This window comes from Zosterops lateralis (assembly GCF_965231275.1).
Source record: "Zosterops lateralis genome assembly, chromosome: 4".
NCBI lineage: Eukaryota > Metazoa > Chordata > Aves > Passeriformes > Zosteropidae > Zosterops > Zosterops lateralis.
This window is the reverse complement of record NC_139765.1, coordinates 61,821,994-61,837,105: the sequence shown is the minus strand read 5'-3', so window position 1 is coordinate 61,837,105 and position 15,112 is coordinate 61,821,994. Positions and strand designations below refer to the sequence as shown.

Here is a 15,112-nt window from a genome sequence, read left to right as displayed (position 1 = left end):
CTCTCCTTTGTTAAACAGTGAGCTTTTCAGAGCATGACCATGAATACAGAGTTTATGTGAATCATGTAAGACAGATACCTGAGGGTTGTGGGGTTTTTTTAGGCCACTATCATAAGGAAACAGTAATAGTAGCAAGATGTCTGGTCATGTGGACAATCAGGTCTTACCATTGTCTCTTTTCAGTGTTTACAATAACAATCAAAGTCTTTGAAATTACTTAGCCAGATTAGCATCTCATGTAGAGCCACGGTCTAACCAGAACTGGCTGTTGAGCACCAGGCAGCCACTCACTCCCCACCAGTGGGATGAGGGAGAAAAGCAGAAAAGTTAAAGTGGGAAAATTTGTGGGTTGAGATAAAAAGACTTTGAGATTAAGACAGTCTGATGGATAAAGCAAAAGCTATACACACAAGCCAAGCAAAATAAGGGATCCTTTCACTACTTCCCAGGGCAAGCAGGTGTTTAGGCATCCCTAGCACAGCAGAGCTATTTCTCATGTAATGGGTTCTGGATCAGACAAATGCCATCACTCTGAATGTCCCCTGCTCCTCCTTCTGCCAGCTCTAATCCAGAACAGAACACCTTACAGTTCAGAATATCTCTTTGGTCATTTGGAGTCAGCTGTCCTGGATCTGTCCCCTCCCAGCTTATTGTGTGCCCCCAGCAGGAGGTGCTCCAGATGCCAGAGCAGAGATTCCCCAGCAGCCCCTGGAGGTCTGCAAGGATGCAGAGATCCACCTGCAGCTTGGGCAGGACTCCATGTCAGAGCAGGGAGAGAGCATGAGGAGTTCTCCTCCTGCAGGGGAAGGAGTGGCAGAGATAATGTGCAAACTGACCAAAACCCCCATTCTCCATCCTGCTGTGCCTCTGGTGGGGAGGAACTAGAGAAATCAGCAGTGAAATTAGGCCTGGAATAAAGGGAGGGGTGAGTGGGATATGCTTTTAAGATTTGGCTTTATTTCTTATTACCCTTTTCTGTTTTGATTGGGAATAAATGAAATTAATTTTTTCCCCAAGTCGAGTCTGTTTTCCCTGTGACAGTAACTGGTGACTGAACTCTCCCTGTCCTTATCTTGACCTATTGAGTCTCTTTTTATATTTTCTCTGGCCTATTCAGTTGAGGAGGAGAGTGGTAGAGTGGCTTTGATGGGTAGCTGACATTCAACCAGGGTCAACCCACCATAACACATTTCTTAGCTTAGAATAAAAAGTGCAGTACTGTATAATAAAACCCACTAATCTATTGTAAAGATGTATGATGGGACATTAGATAAATGCAGAAAAACTGTATCAAGAAGGAAATGTCAGAAGTTTCTGCTAAAAGTACACAAGTTATACCAAGTAAAAGTGATACAAATGCTTCCAGGGAGCTTGGAAAAAAATGGCAATGTGAAGATGATATGTTTACTGTGTGTCAAATTAAACTGAGACAACTTTCTTTTCCAGGTCACATGAATCAAAGGGATGAAAAAGACAAATGGATTAAGGCTGACACACAAAATGGCAAAGTGTGTCTTAAAAGCCAAAGCTGGATCCAGTCTGTCAAGCTGAGGAGTTCTTAAAGGTGAAATAGGCCAAAGAGATTAAATCAAGAAACTACAAAGGAACATTTCTGTAAAATTATGAAACTTTTTGGATGGATATTCTTAATATAAAAGAGAAACTATTAAAAATGAGAGCATTTTAACCCAAGATTTGCCTGTGACAGTGCTGGTGCTAAACAGTCTGGTTTACTTTTAGTGCCTTTTAGGAACAAGATGATCTTACATATTCAGAATTTATATAACTTGATCTACTTACCATATCAGTTTAAAAGCTGGTGGCTTTCAAATAAAAGTTTGGAGTTGTCATTTAAAAATTAAACCCCCCCCCCATTTTCAACACTTCCAAGGTGACATTCTTTGCAAGCTCTGTTATACTTTTAAGTTAAACATTACAATACTGTGGGGCATTTTCCTGGTTTATGCAAAATGCAGAGAATTTTCTTCAACCAAATTGTATCATGGATAGGAAAAAATCACTTGCAGTGTAGTTCTTATGTGGTCTTCTCACTTAGTGGTTGAACCCTGAGCAGTTTCTGCCTGGGCAATGGATACTCTGTGTGTAAAAATATTTCTGTGAAATGCCAGAACTTGATCTGTGTCATCCTGAACCTCTGGTTTGTGGATAGAAGTAAGAACTCCAGCTATGTCCACCACTGCTCATCTGCAAAGAAAAGTTTTAAAATAAATAAAGTGCAATGGATCTGGCTGATTTCAAGGAGGAATACTCCTCCAACTGGACTTCATGGGAGACTCCACATGAGCATTCCCCTGAAGGAAAAGCTGCCATGGAAAGGAAGTGTTGCCCCAGTAACTGAGAACTGGAATCTCTTTGTTTGCTGTTGTGCAGTGACTTAGAGCCACTTGGAGCCCTGTCCTGCAAAGCTGCTGGCAGCTCCTGGGGGCAGGAAGGCAGAGGAGGGAGGTGAGGGGAGCAGGTAAGCCCTGCATGAGGGCAGGCCTACTTTTTGTGGAGGATTCTGTGTTACTGTAATACAAACACACAGTAAAGTAAATGGAGCTTTTAAAAGCCTTTCCATACCTCTCTATGGCACCTTATAAAAGCAGTAATGAAATTCATGTTTTAAGCTGAAATGTAAGAATCCCTGCCAGCTGAGGGGATGGTGAGGAGCAGCAGAGAATTCAGACTGTCAGCTCAGGCTTTGAGTTTTGTATATATGTGTATGTACTTTAGGTCATAATGGTACATTATGGAATTAACTTCTCCTTTGCCACAGGATTCCCCAGGAGGTATAATTACCCCTGGTTAATGGATTTCAAGAGTCAAGGGCAGCATATCTACTCTAATTCAGTGTGGTTAAAAACTCCACTTCCTGTTTACTGTTGTATGTACTGTTTGTTGGGATGAGATGGACACTGATGCATATGACAAATTATATGTATTTTTAATATAAACACTAATATATAAAACATTTCTAATAGTATTACTAAAGGCATTACAATATTATTAGATATGAGGAATTATTATACTTTATAAAGTTGCAAAATTAATAAATTATAATGGTTTTGGATAGCCAGAAAAATATTTGAAGCTAATGTTTTCTATGCTCTGCTGCAGCTAAAGTGAAAAAAACACCTCAAAATTTCACACCACATGGAAACATAAAAACAGTCTAGTAGGTAATTCACAAGATCAAATCCATTTAATGGTCCCATTATTCACTTGAAATACAAAGCCTGTCAGACTCTGAGATTAAGGTTGTGTGTTTTGGGACTGCTGCATCAGCAATTTAAAGGAGAACAGAACATAGTAAGAAAACATGTTATTTGTTCCACATTCAAAAGAAAACAAGCTCAGGCTTTGAATTTGTTAATTTTCTAAATCTAGCAGGAATTAAAAAACAAGATTGTTAGTTACTTGCTTAAAGAATTTTAAATTCGCCAGCAGGAAAATTGTGCTACCACTAAAGCTACTAATTATATTCATTCCAAGCTAACACATGTTGAGTCCAGCTAGAATGTTAATATAAAGGTCAAGAATGAGTTGAAGGAGAACAAATCCTTGGGAGTTTCCCTAAAGGTATTGAATAATGTCTTGTTCTGCTATAATGGGATGAAACTGTATTTTTCTCTAGACAAGGGAAGATGAGTAGGTTGTCAGCAATTAGAATTTGAATGGTGAAGCCCTTGTGTGCTCATATATCTTTTTAGTCCATTTGATGAGAAGACATTCTTGTAACTGAAGTGAATTTATACTTTAAAACTTTTTTCATCTGTGCTGCCTTTAATTTGGTTCTCTTGCTCTCACAGCTGCCAGCCAGCCCACAGTTCAGACCTGCAGACATGAACATCAGCTTGTTTAGAGATTGGATTCAGCCCAAGAGGCTTTTATGAGAATGAGGGCTCTGGGTGCACAAGTGACTGCTGAGAAGTGGAGAACTGGGCTTAAATGTATGGGTGTAGTTGTGTATTAAAGAATCTGTAGTTACTACCTACTCACTGCTCTCAATTCCTCAAGAAGGCTGTACTTGATGAGTACCAGCCACATCAAGTGTGAAGTTCTCTGGGGAGTCAGAGTGTTTATGTCCTGGAGAGGACCTTCATGGCAAACAGGAACCTCAAACACATACAAATTTACTCATTGCTTACTCTGCACGAGACTACAAAAACTTTCATTATTGAAAAATGGAGACAGCTTGAATCAACATCTGAGAGTTAGCAATGCTGTCTGAGTGCAGCTGTCTTGCTTGAAGGCATTCATACTCCTGTAAGAAAGATTTGCTATGCTTCCTTACTAATGCAACAAATGGCCTTTTATTAAAGTGTGATTAGTTTTAAGAAAAAATAACACATTGGTCTTTTCATGCTCTAGAGAAAAACCCTTGAACTGTAGAGATGTTGCACAATTTCTTCATTTTTCATTTTGAAGAATTTGTTTTTGCAGGCTCTGATGTGTGTTTTTAGGTGAAAGTGGTTATGTTACCATCCCAGGCATATCCAAGCCAGGAAGGAGGGTCAGCAGCATTATGTTCCTGTTTCTCCAGTTCAGCTTTTTATTTCAAGACAGCTTGTCTGCAACAAGAGTTTAAAAATAATGACAAAATAAAATTTTTCAGAGGCAGTTTTTACAAAGACCACTAAAAGCAGTTTAATGAGGAAATGTTCCTTGTTTTAACTAAAGCTATCGATATAATAAGGGTGTCGTGGAAAGTAAACCAGAAGATAATTGGTTAGGTCATGGAGTCACAGAATGAATTAGGTTGGAAGAGGCCTCTGGAGAGTGCTTCAACCTGATGTTGCTTTAAATGTATCCAGCTAGAGCAGGTGAGTCTTGGCTTTGCCAGATGAGTTCTGAATATATTTAGGCATGAAGGTTGCACAGTCACTGGGATCCTCTTCAAGAGTTTGACCAGCTTCCTGGTTAAAAAATTAGTTTCCTTGGAATCCGAATTTTACATATGCCATTCATCCTATTAGTGCACCTTTGGCAATGCTCTGAGAGTTAGAGGCAGAAATAAGGTCTCCTCCATCTCAAGCCTTCTCCTGGGACTTACCAAAGCAATTCTCTGAAGGTTCTTCACACATCACATGCTCCAGCACTTTAATGATCTTGGTGGGCTTCATCCACACTTGCTTAGTGTCAGCATCTGCCTGAACACAGATCTGAGTAGGTGTTGCCACTGGAATAATAACATACTCTTTGGGAGAAAATGGAAAACCAAACAAGTTAAATAAGCCAGCTACAGCCAAAGGTATTACAGCATCTCCAGGGTGTTTTCTCATAGCTCTGTAGGAAGGCTATAGTAACTGTGCAGGTCCCTCTCTCTGTTCTTCTGTTTGGACCAGTGTCTCTGGCACCTCCAACTATTTTTACCCTTTCCTTATCACCTTTTGCATGTTTTTTGGCCAGCCTCTCTACTGTAGTTATCTTCTGTCACCCACCTTTTTTAATGCGTATTTTTTCAGAAATGGAATTGAGTACACAACAGGCAGTGCTACTGGAACTGGCTCTGGACCCTCCCCAAGGCTGTGTTTTGCAGCTTCTGTGACAGCTGAACCAGAAGAGAGCTGTCTGTGATGCCCAAACCCAGCCATGACCCCTAAGATCTCCCTCAACATTTTGTGGCCACTGCCCTTTTGCAGCATTAGAACACAAAACTAATAAACTAGATCAAAATTTGAGAAAATCAGGCCTACTGAGTGAGATGCTTTAAAAAGAAGAAGAGAACTCTCCCTTCGTTTTCAGCAGTGTCAATCCAGCAATTTTCATTACCTTCCCAAGTTGAAGAAACAGAACCCACCACTTTCAGTGTTGTGAATGTCTCTTTCTTTCCATGCCTTGTGTGACCTGGCTGCCAGCCCAGTCCTGCTGAGCAGAGCACCCTCCTGCCCAGCCTCCCTCACTGCCAGCTCTGCGCTCCAGAAACCCCCCTGTGCTGAGGAACTCCTGGGGAAGAGCCAACTCTGCATCTCCCATCCTCTCCAGGAGATTCAAGCTGATCTGGCGTGTTACAGCCACAGTCTTTCTCCCTGCTGGCCAACTCCTAAGCTCTGGAAAAATATAATATGCAGCAACCAGACAATACTAGAAAAAATCCAAATTGAAGTGCTTGGTTATCTGCCAGTAATGGTGCTACAGTGGTTTTTGTGTTTGTTTCCCAAAGTGGAAATGCTGGAGATGGTTACAAGAGGCAGATGTGCCCAGCTGTAATGCTTGCACCACTACAGCAGGAAAGGGGAAGTGGGCAGGAGTGGAAAAGGGACAGAATTAGTGAAGCAAGAAGGGCTTGTTTTCAACCACTGCAGGATATTTTTTTAATAAAAAGTCCAACACTGACACACTCTATGAACCACATGAACACAAGGCTGCATCTGTTTTTATATTAGGGAGGCCTGTGCCATTGAGGAGTGTGTGCACAATTTATATGAGCTATAAGTTCTGACCTATAAAAAAATCAACTCATCCAAGTCCAAATTCCTGTTTTTCATGGAAACTGCAATGTATAGTGGCTGTCTGAAGCATGTATAAGGGGAGCTGTTACTATTTTTTTGGAAACTTATGATGTCCCATGCCTGGAGCTACAGTTGAGTGGTTTGCCAGAAACAGCCATTCATTAATCATCAACACATGGTAAAAAGATTGTTTATTTAAGATATACTGTACTATGACAGAGCTTGTTTATTTTATTTATTGATTTGTTTATTTACTGTCTTAAATGAGCACATTGATGAATAAAAGTATTTCAGCCAATGATTGCAGTTATCTTTGGCAAAACAACTATCTCTTGGTATTAGTCAGACAAAAGTACTGGCCCAAACACTCAGACAAAAGTATGGCCCAAACACAGGGCTTGAGCAGCACTGGAATATCTAATTGAATCCTTACCCAAACTTTGAATCTGTTTTACTGAGAGGGGTGACTGGGAAATACAGTTCTGCAACATGGTCTGAATCCTGAGCCATTCCAAAATTCAGTAGTTCTCCAGAATTACAGAATGTGCAGAGTTGGAAGGAAGCCACCAGGATCATCAAGTCCAGCTCTCAGCCCTGCACAGCACCATCCCCAAGAGTCACATCATGTGCCTGAGATCATTGTCCGAACACTTCCTGAACTCTATCAGACTGGTGCTGTGACCACTGCCCTGGGGACCCTGTTCCTGTTTGACTGGGGACATCATAATGAAAAGCAGAGGTTTTGAAAAAATCTTTTTGAGATGAGGTTACAGAAACTAATCAACAGTAAAAAGTAATGGAAAGCAAAAACTCAAACATGGGAGAAATGTTTAGAGTGCAAGCACAGGAGAAATTAAGCAAGTGGAGGCAAGGAGCTAATGGGAAAAGCAGGAAGCATGCTGCAGGCACAGTACAGGTTACACAATGTGGTAAGATTATACAGGATCTAAAGTATTCTGAGGTCCATGTCAGCTGCAGTAGTTCTATCATTTTATGGCATCTAATTCATGTGCACTCAGTATCTGAAACATGGCACTCCAGGAGCCTCTGTTGCTTCCAGAAAGGGACTTACCATCAATGAGAAGACAGTACTGTATTTGTGTTGCTTATTAAACAGAAGACTCGAGAGTAATTGTTGGTCTTTTACCAAATCGTGTGTAGGAGGTCTTCATTTCTTATTCTGTGTTTGTTGGATTTTTCCTGCCTTGACACCTGAATATCTGAATATTTGGGTAACACCTCAGAAATTCTGTTTTTCAGGTAAAAAGAGTTCTTGCAATCTCCTTTCTAACCAACAACAGCCAGCAGAAAACACAACAACAAAACCAAACAAAAATTGAAGTCTTATCCAAATGTCAAATGTATTCTGACTATTAAGACCTACTTAATTTTTGTTTAAAAGGCAAAAATTGTAAGAGGAATTGTTGATGAGTTACTTGTTAATAGTGTAGTCATGAGTTTAGGAGAAATGTAACCAGTTTTATGTTAGTGCAGACAAGAAAGAAGGAAGCACCTAAGTTTGCTCTCCAAGAAGATCTTTTGGGGGAACCAAACTGTTAAAGATGAGATGTCGTTTGGGGAAAGCACAGGACTAGCTGGCTTCTCTGTCAATGACATGTTTCCTTTCTCATTTTGCATCTAGAAATGTTAACACATAATGTTTTACAGGGAACAGAAGCATTTCTCTAAAGATGCTGGTGTGTTATTTCCTGTAGGAGTAATCTTAAGCAAATCAAACTGACACAACCTTTTCCTACATTTTAGAAAGCAGTGAGCTAGGTTTCTTTTCCTGTAGCAGAAGAAATCACTTGTACCAGTACTATGTACTTCCACATTAGATTGTCCATGATTCTTTCTGCCATTTAGAAACCAGATTAACTGAAAGGTCATTAGCCTCTGGATACAGAAATATGCAGCAGAATACCAGGCCACAGAACTTTTTTTCTCTTCTAACATTTATTAAACCTGGAAGCAGGGCAGTATGTTGGCAAATATAATCTCAAAATCTACCTGATACTGGAAAGAATGAACAACTGAAAGCCCATAACTGTTTGCTATGAAGCTGCATTGGACTGAAACTTGAAGAACTTTGTGGCTCCACATGTTTTCTATTTTAATCTATCAAAACAGTAAAAAAAAAAAAAAATAATACGGAAAAATAATGTGGCACAATACAAGAGAAATGACTCAATACTTGCAAGGTTTAGTCTATTAAGAAATGTCTGCTAGGACTGGTTAGTGTTTAACAATAAATAATGGGGAATTCCTTTGGAACAATAAAGTAGTATTTTATACCACAGATATTTTAGGGCAACTTTAAACTAAGACCATATTTCTTTTATTGCTTTTTTAAAACCTAAGCCACTAGCATATTTAATTCTCCAGATGAATGTGATTTTTACATCTTCCATCTCCTTAAACGGAGAATGAAATGTCTCTGCAATGTAGATTTCACACCTGCAGAACATAAATTACACCTGAAGCCAACCTTTACCTTCTGTAAAAATCTAAGAACCTGAATATGGTTTTAAGAGTTAGTCTGAAAACATAGAATGAGGGCCCATTGTTTGTTTTTCTGACAATTGTCATTCATTACTGAAAACACGCAGATTGTGAAAGAAGCACATAGTTTTATAGAAATATGTCACAGTGACAATACTGCCATTGCTTTTGATGTTGTTGAAAAGCTACTGCAAGATAACTAATTCTAGAATCATGCCATATTTTACTGTGCTTTTGATGTAGTTATTGGCAGAAGATAAAATTATTATCATCTTTGCCGTATTGGCCTTGAACTGCAATTTAAAAAATAAGATTTTCCTAAACTGGGAAACATGTAGGATGTGGAACATATCTGAATCTATCTGTGAACTCCCTTTTATCTTCTCAATATCATTCCATTTGGATGGAGCCAGCATATTCTGTGGCCTGGTGAAGTCTAGGGTGGGGTGTCTTTGGACTTTTTGGAAGGAACAAGCAAAAACTGCATTAATTTGCATAATCAATCCACCCAGTAGGTGTTGTCCCAGACTCAGATGGTGCAGGATAGGAGTTTCCTATCACTGAATATATGGTGTGAAGGGTTAGAGACAGGCTGGCAAGTAAAAGAACCATCCACTGTCCAGAAAATGAGACTCAAGAAAATTAAATTGGTGAAGTTTACCTAGTTCCAAACAGCACAAAAAGGGCAAAGATAACACTGGGTGGAGATGTGTGTCTCATGGTTGCTTTTTTGTTTTGCAAAGATGTGTAACTCTCCAGGGTTATCTTTAGATAAAAATAACTGGTTGGGAAATTCCTTGGCTGAGTTAGAAGAGTTTAATCAAGACCTTTGGAGAACCCATTGCACGTGGGACTCTGAGGCAGAGGCATAATCCTGGGTCATCCCAGGCCACGATAATGCAAACGGGTTTCTGAGAAGTCGTGTCAGCTCCTTGATGTTGGTTAACCCAACACAAATTGGAATTGCACAAATTTCTGTTCTCATTACATCCCTCTTCTACAGGAAGATGGATCAGCAAGCAGAATCAGAAAGGGCTGACACACTGTTGCTGCTGTAAACAGAGATATGAAGTTAAAGAATAAACAAGCCAACAGTAATCCGAGGATAAAAGAAAATCCCTTGAGGTTTAATATGAGGAAAACTGTCAGAAAATTATGAAGAGGTTAAATGAATCTGACTTAGGGTTTTTTTTTCAATTACTACTGTTGCATACCAATCCTTCACTGCACTTTCTGTATCTAACAAGTGCTTAGTAGAGATTTTAAGGAGGAAGTTCTGAGATGACATTAAGAAAACTATGTCTGAGAGAAGTGAAGAAAATAAGATCAATGACAGCAGAATTGTTTGTGGTAAGACAAGGAAATATTAGAGGAGGATTTGGAAAGTGTGAAGCACACTGGAAAATACCTTTTAAATTATTAAGCATATGTATTGGCCTTATGGTCTCTAAAGTGACTATTAAACCCTGGAATGGCTTAGCAGGAAGTACAGCACTTACAGAGGACCAGTTAGACAGAGCTCTCCTAGTATAGGCTGTCTGTGTAGGATGGCATTATATATTTCTTACTGTCATAAAGTTTTATTTACATATTAAGTTATACACTCAGATATATCAATCAGGTCTGAACTTCAGTTCCTTTCCAGTTTCAGGCCCTGTGGCATGTCTGGCCACTGTGCTGTTCTAGGTGTGCAGGGCTTGGTCTGTAATACTCTTAACACCCATGGAAGGGTGGTGGACATTGAATCCACATCTTTTGAGATTCACAGCTGAAAACTCAACTCTAAACTCAGTTCTCCCAATTTTTAAGAAGGGTAAGAAGGAAGGCTCCAGCAATTACAGGCCTTTCAGTCTCACTTCAGTGCCTGGTAAAATTATAGAGAAGGTTATTCTGAAAGTAATTGAAAAACATTTTAGAGACAATGCAGTCACTGGGCACAGCCAGCATAGGTTCACAAGGGGGAAGTCCTGCTTAACCAACTTTATTTCCTTTTATGACAAGACTATCCACCTAGCTGACCAAAGGAAGCCAGTAGATGTGGTGGGTTTGGATTTTAGCAGAGCTTTTGATACTGTCTCCGAAAGTATCCTGGATAAACTGTCCAGCACTCAGCTGAGCAAGTCTATAATACACTGGGTGAGAAACTGGCTCACAGGTTGGACTCAAAGGGTTACAGTAAATGAGGTTATATCAGGTTAGTGGCCAGACACCAGTTCACAATTTGTAATGTTTTCATAAATGATCTGGATGCAGGAATTAAATGTAAAGTGTGCCAATGATACTAAATGAGACTCCCTGCAGGGTAGAAAGGAGCCACAGAGAGATCAGGACAGACTGAAGAGCTGGGCAGTTGCCAGCTGCATGAAAATGAACAAGAGGAAATGCTCAATTCTCCACCTGGGATGGGGTAAACCTGGTTATAAATACACACTGGGTGATGAAAGGCTGGAGAAAAAGCCCTGCAGAAATGGATCTGGGAGTGTGGGTCGACAGAAAGTCACATGTGAGGCAGCAGTGCCCTGGCAGCCAGGAGGGCCAAGTGTGTCCTGGAGGCATCAGGCACAGCATGGCCAGCCGGGCAAGGGAGGGGATTGTCCCCTCTGCTCTGCAGTGGGACAGCCTCATCTCAAGTGCTGGGGACAGTTTTGGGCACCACAATATAAGAAAGACATTAAACTATTAGAGACCATCCAGAAAAAGGAGATCAAGGTGGTGAAATATCTTGAGCACAAGAATTACCAGGAGCGGTTTATGTCACTTGGCTTGTTCAGCTTGGAGAAGGGAAGGCTGAGAGGGAAGTGCTGACCAGTGATAAGGTACAAGCTGTGTCAGGGGAAGTTCAGATTGAACTTTAAGAAAAGGTTCTTTACTGAGAGGTTGGTCAGTAAAAACCAGCCAGGGAAAGTGGTCTCAGCACCACAGCTTGACTCGCCCACTGTAACCGTGCTGTGCTTTAAGCCCAGCCACACAACTACTGTCATATACTGACATTCAGTCACACAGTGCAATGGCTGAGAGCATTTAAGCTCAGCCTGGTTTTCTCATTCATATTCCCATGTATCCTTGAGGTAGTGTCCTCTGTCTACAGAAACTTCCCTAAGAGGACATTGTCTGCCATAAAAAGAGAGGAGTTTGTATTTGTCTTCACTTCTGGCTGACACTAGAACGAGTAAATAATCCCACCAGACTACAGGATTCCTAAGGCACCAGATACCCAGCACGGCACTATGATGCCAGTGAAGAAAACAACCTCATGTTTTGGGGTTTACAACCACCTCTGACTTAAGATTAGGAAATATTTTCTTGGTAACTTTTCTACAGTACAGTGTTGTGAGAATCTGGACTTGCTCACAGCCTTTCCAAAGATATTTCAGGTATTGTCAGTAAGATGAATACAACCTGAGATGTCCAAGAAGGGGAGATAATGGCAGGCTGGAGCCAAGTATTGGATATATGTATCAATCATCTGTAAATGAAGCAACAAGACATGCACGCATTAGAAAATTATTGAATAGATGAAAAAATAAAAAAACTACACAGAGCACAATTTTACTGTCTGATTGTTAGGAAAATTATGATTTAAAATTGAAGAAAGGTTTCTGGCACAGCAGATGCCTGAATCTCTGCAAGAGGCTTCAGAGAAATTGTCACTTTCTAAGATTAGATATTAGTCAACTGTGATTCCAATCTAGTTTTAAATATTGTGGGGTTTTTTTACCTACTGACAATGGTTTAACTTTCCCACCCATATATGTGCATGCAGCACATATAAGCCTTTGGTATTTGTGCTATTGCATTGCTCTCTCTAAATTATTAGGATTCACTTGTATCATTTTTTAAACTCAGTTCTCTGTTACAAACAAGTGTCTCACACCAAGACTTTTTGAATGTGTGGTTGTTTTTTTAGCTCTGAAGCACAGCTGCTTAGTCTCACCTCACAAGTCCCCTTTTCAGGAACTGATATTCATTGCCATTAATGCTGGAAGTTGCATTTGATATAAACATGACACACAGAGTCTTCAAGGTGCATTAGCAACCATACAAGCTACTAATTGCTCCACTGACCTCAACGGGAACAGTCAAGAATACATTTTGCATATACTTTAATTATCTTGTTCATTCAAGACGAAAAATCAAGAGGGAACATAGTATAAAAAACTGTTAAAGGCATTTGATTAAAGTCACTGGAGTGGGGTGGTAGAAACAGAGAGAAGGAGATTTCACTTGTACTAAACAGCCAATCAACCTCATGAGAATCTGTAAGGGACAAGGAGGCAAGATAAAGCTGGGGCCTGGGGTTGTGGAACAAAAAGTTAGCACACTATCTCATGATAGTCCTCCTGGTATATAGAGGAATATACATGTACTTTGCTCATTGCAGATCTATTTATATGCTCAATGTTAAGATCTGCAATAGATTAATAAATAGATAAAAATATGATTAATATTCTTATTAAAAAAATAGAAGTTGCTGACTCTGAAGTCAGTAAATGCTATCAGATGCATTTAGAAAAATCTACATTTGTCATACATTGGATCCTATTCCCTTTAGAGGACTGAATGACAGAATTCATTGTTCATTCTATTGTATCATCAGAACTTAGCTATTTAAAAAGCTAATTCATTTAACCAGAGATTTATTTTCAGTTCTTGCTGTATCTTTTCATGTGTAGAATATTTCCCACAGCAACTTCAATTTTCTCCTATGAAATAAGAATTATGCTTCAGTCAGGCTCATGTCCTGAATAAAGCTCAGAACAGAACTGCTGAATATTTTCTACAATCAGCATGTGCAAAATGATTTGTACCTGACCTAGGTATACACAACTATGGCATGGACACTCACAGCACCTCCACCGAAGTCACTGGAGTTTGTGGAAAGACAATTGATTTGCCTCAGAATGTAGGATTAAAGTGATAAACTCTTCTAAATTTAGAGTAACCTGCATAGCACATTCAAAATATTCTTAATGTACATCTATTTCTATATTAATTTAATATTTTAATATTATATAATATTGTTTCTATATCAATTTTAAAGTTCTCTTTATTAGAAATAAGATACCTGATGTTGCAGGACACATTAACATATATCCTTTGGAACAGGTTCATTCGTACTTTAATCTCCTGACCATTTTTAAACAGTTTCTGAGTGGAAAATATTTCTTCACTTAGCAGCTGGATACCCTCAATTTACACTACAGACTGCCAAAGGATTTGTAAGACCCATTAGCTTTAACATCCACAGGTGTACCCATCTCATTTTATAGAGCTGCAAGCTGGATTCAGGTCAAACAAAGACTTGTAAACTTATGGGTAGGTTTATGTGGAAGAGTCTCAATGTTCTTTTCTGAAAATAGTAGGGTGTTAGCATTTAACAGATTGGCTTTATAACTGTTTAAAGAAAAGATACCATCTAGGAACAAAGTGTTGGAAGGGGATTACTAGGTCACTGAGTTGACTCATTTTTCCCATTTGCAGGGCCTGCAAAATAGGACCCAGTCCATTCCCTTACCAAGAGCCATACTAACATTCCTTAACAGTTTGCCCCATCTCCCTCTTCCCAGAAAGCTGTTTCATAATTCACTGCTGTGGTAACCAAAAAACTATCTCAATTACCAGCCTAAATGTATTTACTGACATTTTATGGTGTTTGTTTTGTTTTGTTTTCCTGTGTTGGTATGAAATGTGTCAGGCAAGCGTGGCAGACAGGACTGGTTGCAGAACTACATAACATCAGTTACTTTGGGAAGACCTCTGCTCACATCTTCTATTACCACTGTCATTGTGGAAAAATAGCTGAAAATCTATCTAAACCAGCTGAAAATAAATCTATCTATCTATCTATCTATCTATCTATCTATCTATCTATCATCTATCTATCTATCTATCCATCCATACATCCATCCATCCATCCATCCATCCACCCACCCATCGGATACAGGAGGTTAAGACCCATGTATATAAAATGATTAATGGTGTACAGTAGGTACCTGTAAGATATAAACCAAGGGCTAGTGTAAGATACAGAGTGGCCTTCCAGATCTGAAACACAGCCAGTGAATTTTGGCCTAAAGGCTGAGAAACTTGTGTACATTTGAAAGGCAAACAACTTGATCAGAGAATATCTAAATTCAGGGCTGGCTAATTAGTTG

The 15,112-nt window shown here is 39.5% G+C and overlaps 2 protein-coding genes across 4 annotated transcripts in view; one reads left to right on the top strand and one right to left on the bottom strand.

Moving 5' to 3' along the window:
• Nucleotides 1-6,738, top strand: part of FAM185A (family with sequence similarity 185 member A) — a 41,681-nt gene extending 34,943 nt beyond the window's left edge. Inside the window, exons 8-9 of one of the 3 annotated variants that reach the window (XM_083859993.1) lie at nucleotides 1,447-1,564; nucleotides 5,469-6,738. In XM_083859993.1, the coding sequence (XP_083716119.1) occupies nucleotides 1,447-1,562 (116 nt within the window). In that variant the 3' untranslated portion in view covers nucleotides 1,563-1,564; nucleotides 5,469-6,738. The other 2 variants (XM_083859992.1, XM_083859991.1) reach the window with 2 other exon arrangements.
• Nucleotides 3,887-15,112, bottom strand: part of FBXL13 (F-box and leucine rich repeat protein 13) — a gene marked incomplete at its 5' end in the record, with an annotated part of 62,803 nt that continues 51,577 nt past the window's right edge. The window contains 4 exon segments of the mRNA XM_083860626.1: nucleotides 3,887-4,551; nucleotides 5,057-5,182; nucleotides 12,277-12,333; nucleotides 12,336-12,423. Of these exon segments, the coding sequence (XP_083716752.1) occupies nucleotides 4,463-4,551; nucleotides 5,057-5,182; nucleotides 12,277-12,333; nucleotides 12,336-12,423 (360 nt within the window). The 3' untranslated portion in view covers nucleotides 3,887-4,462.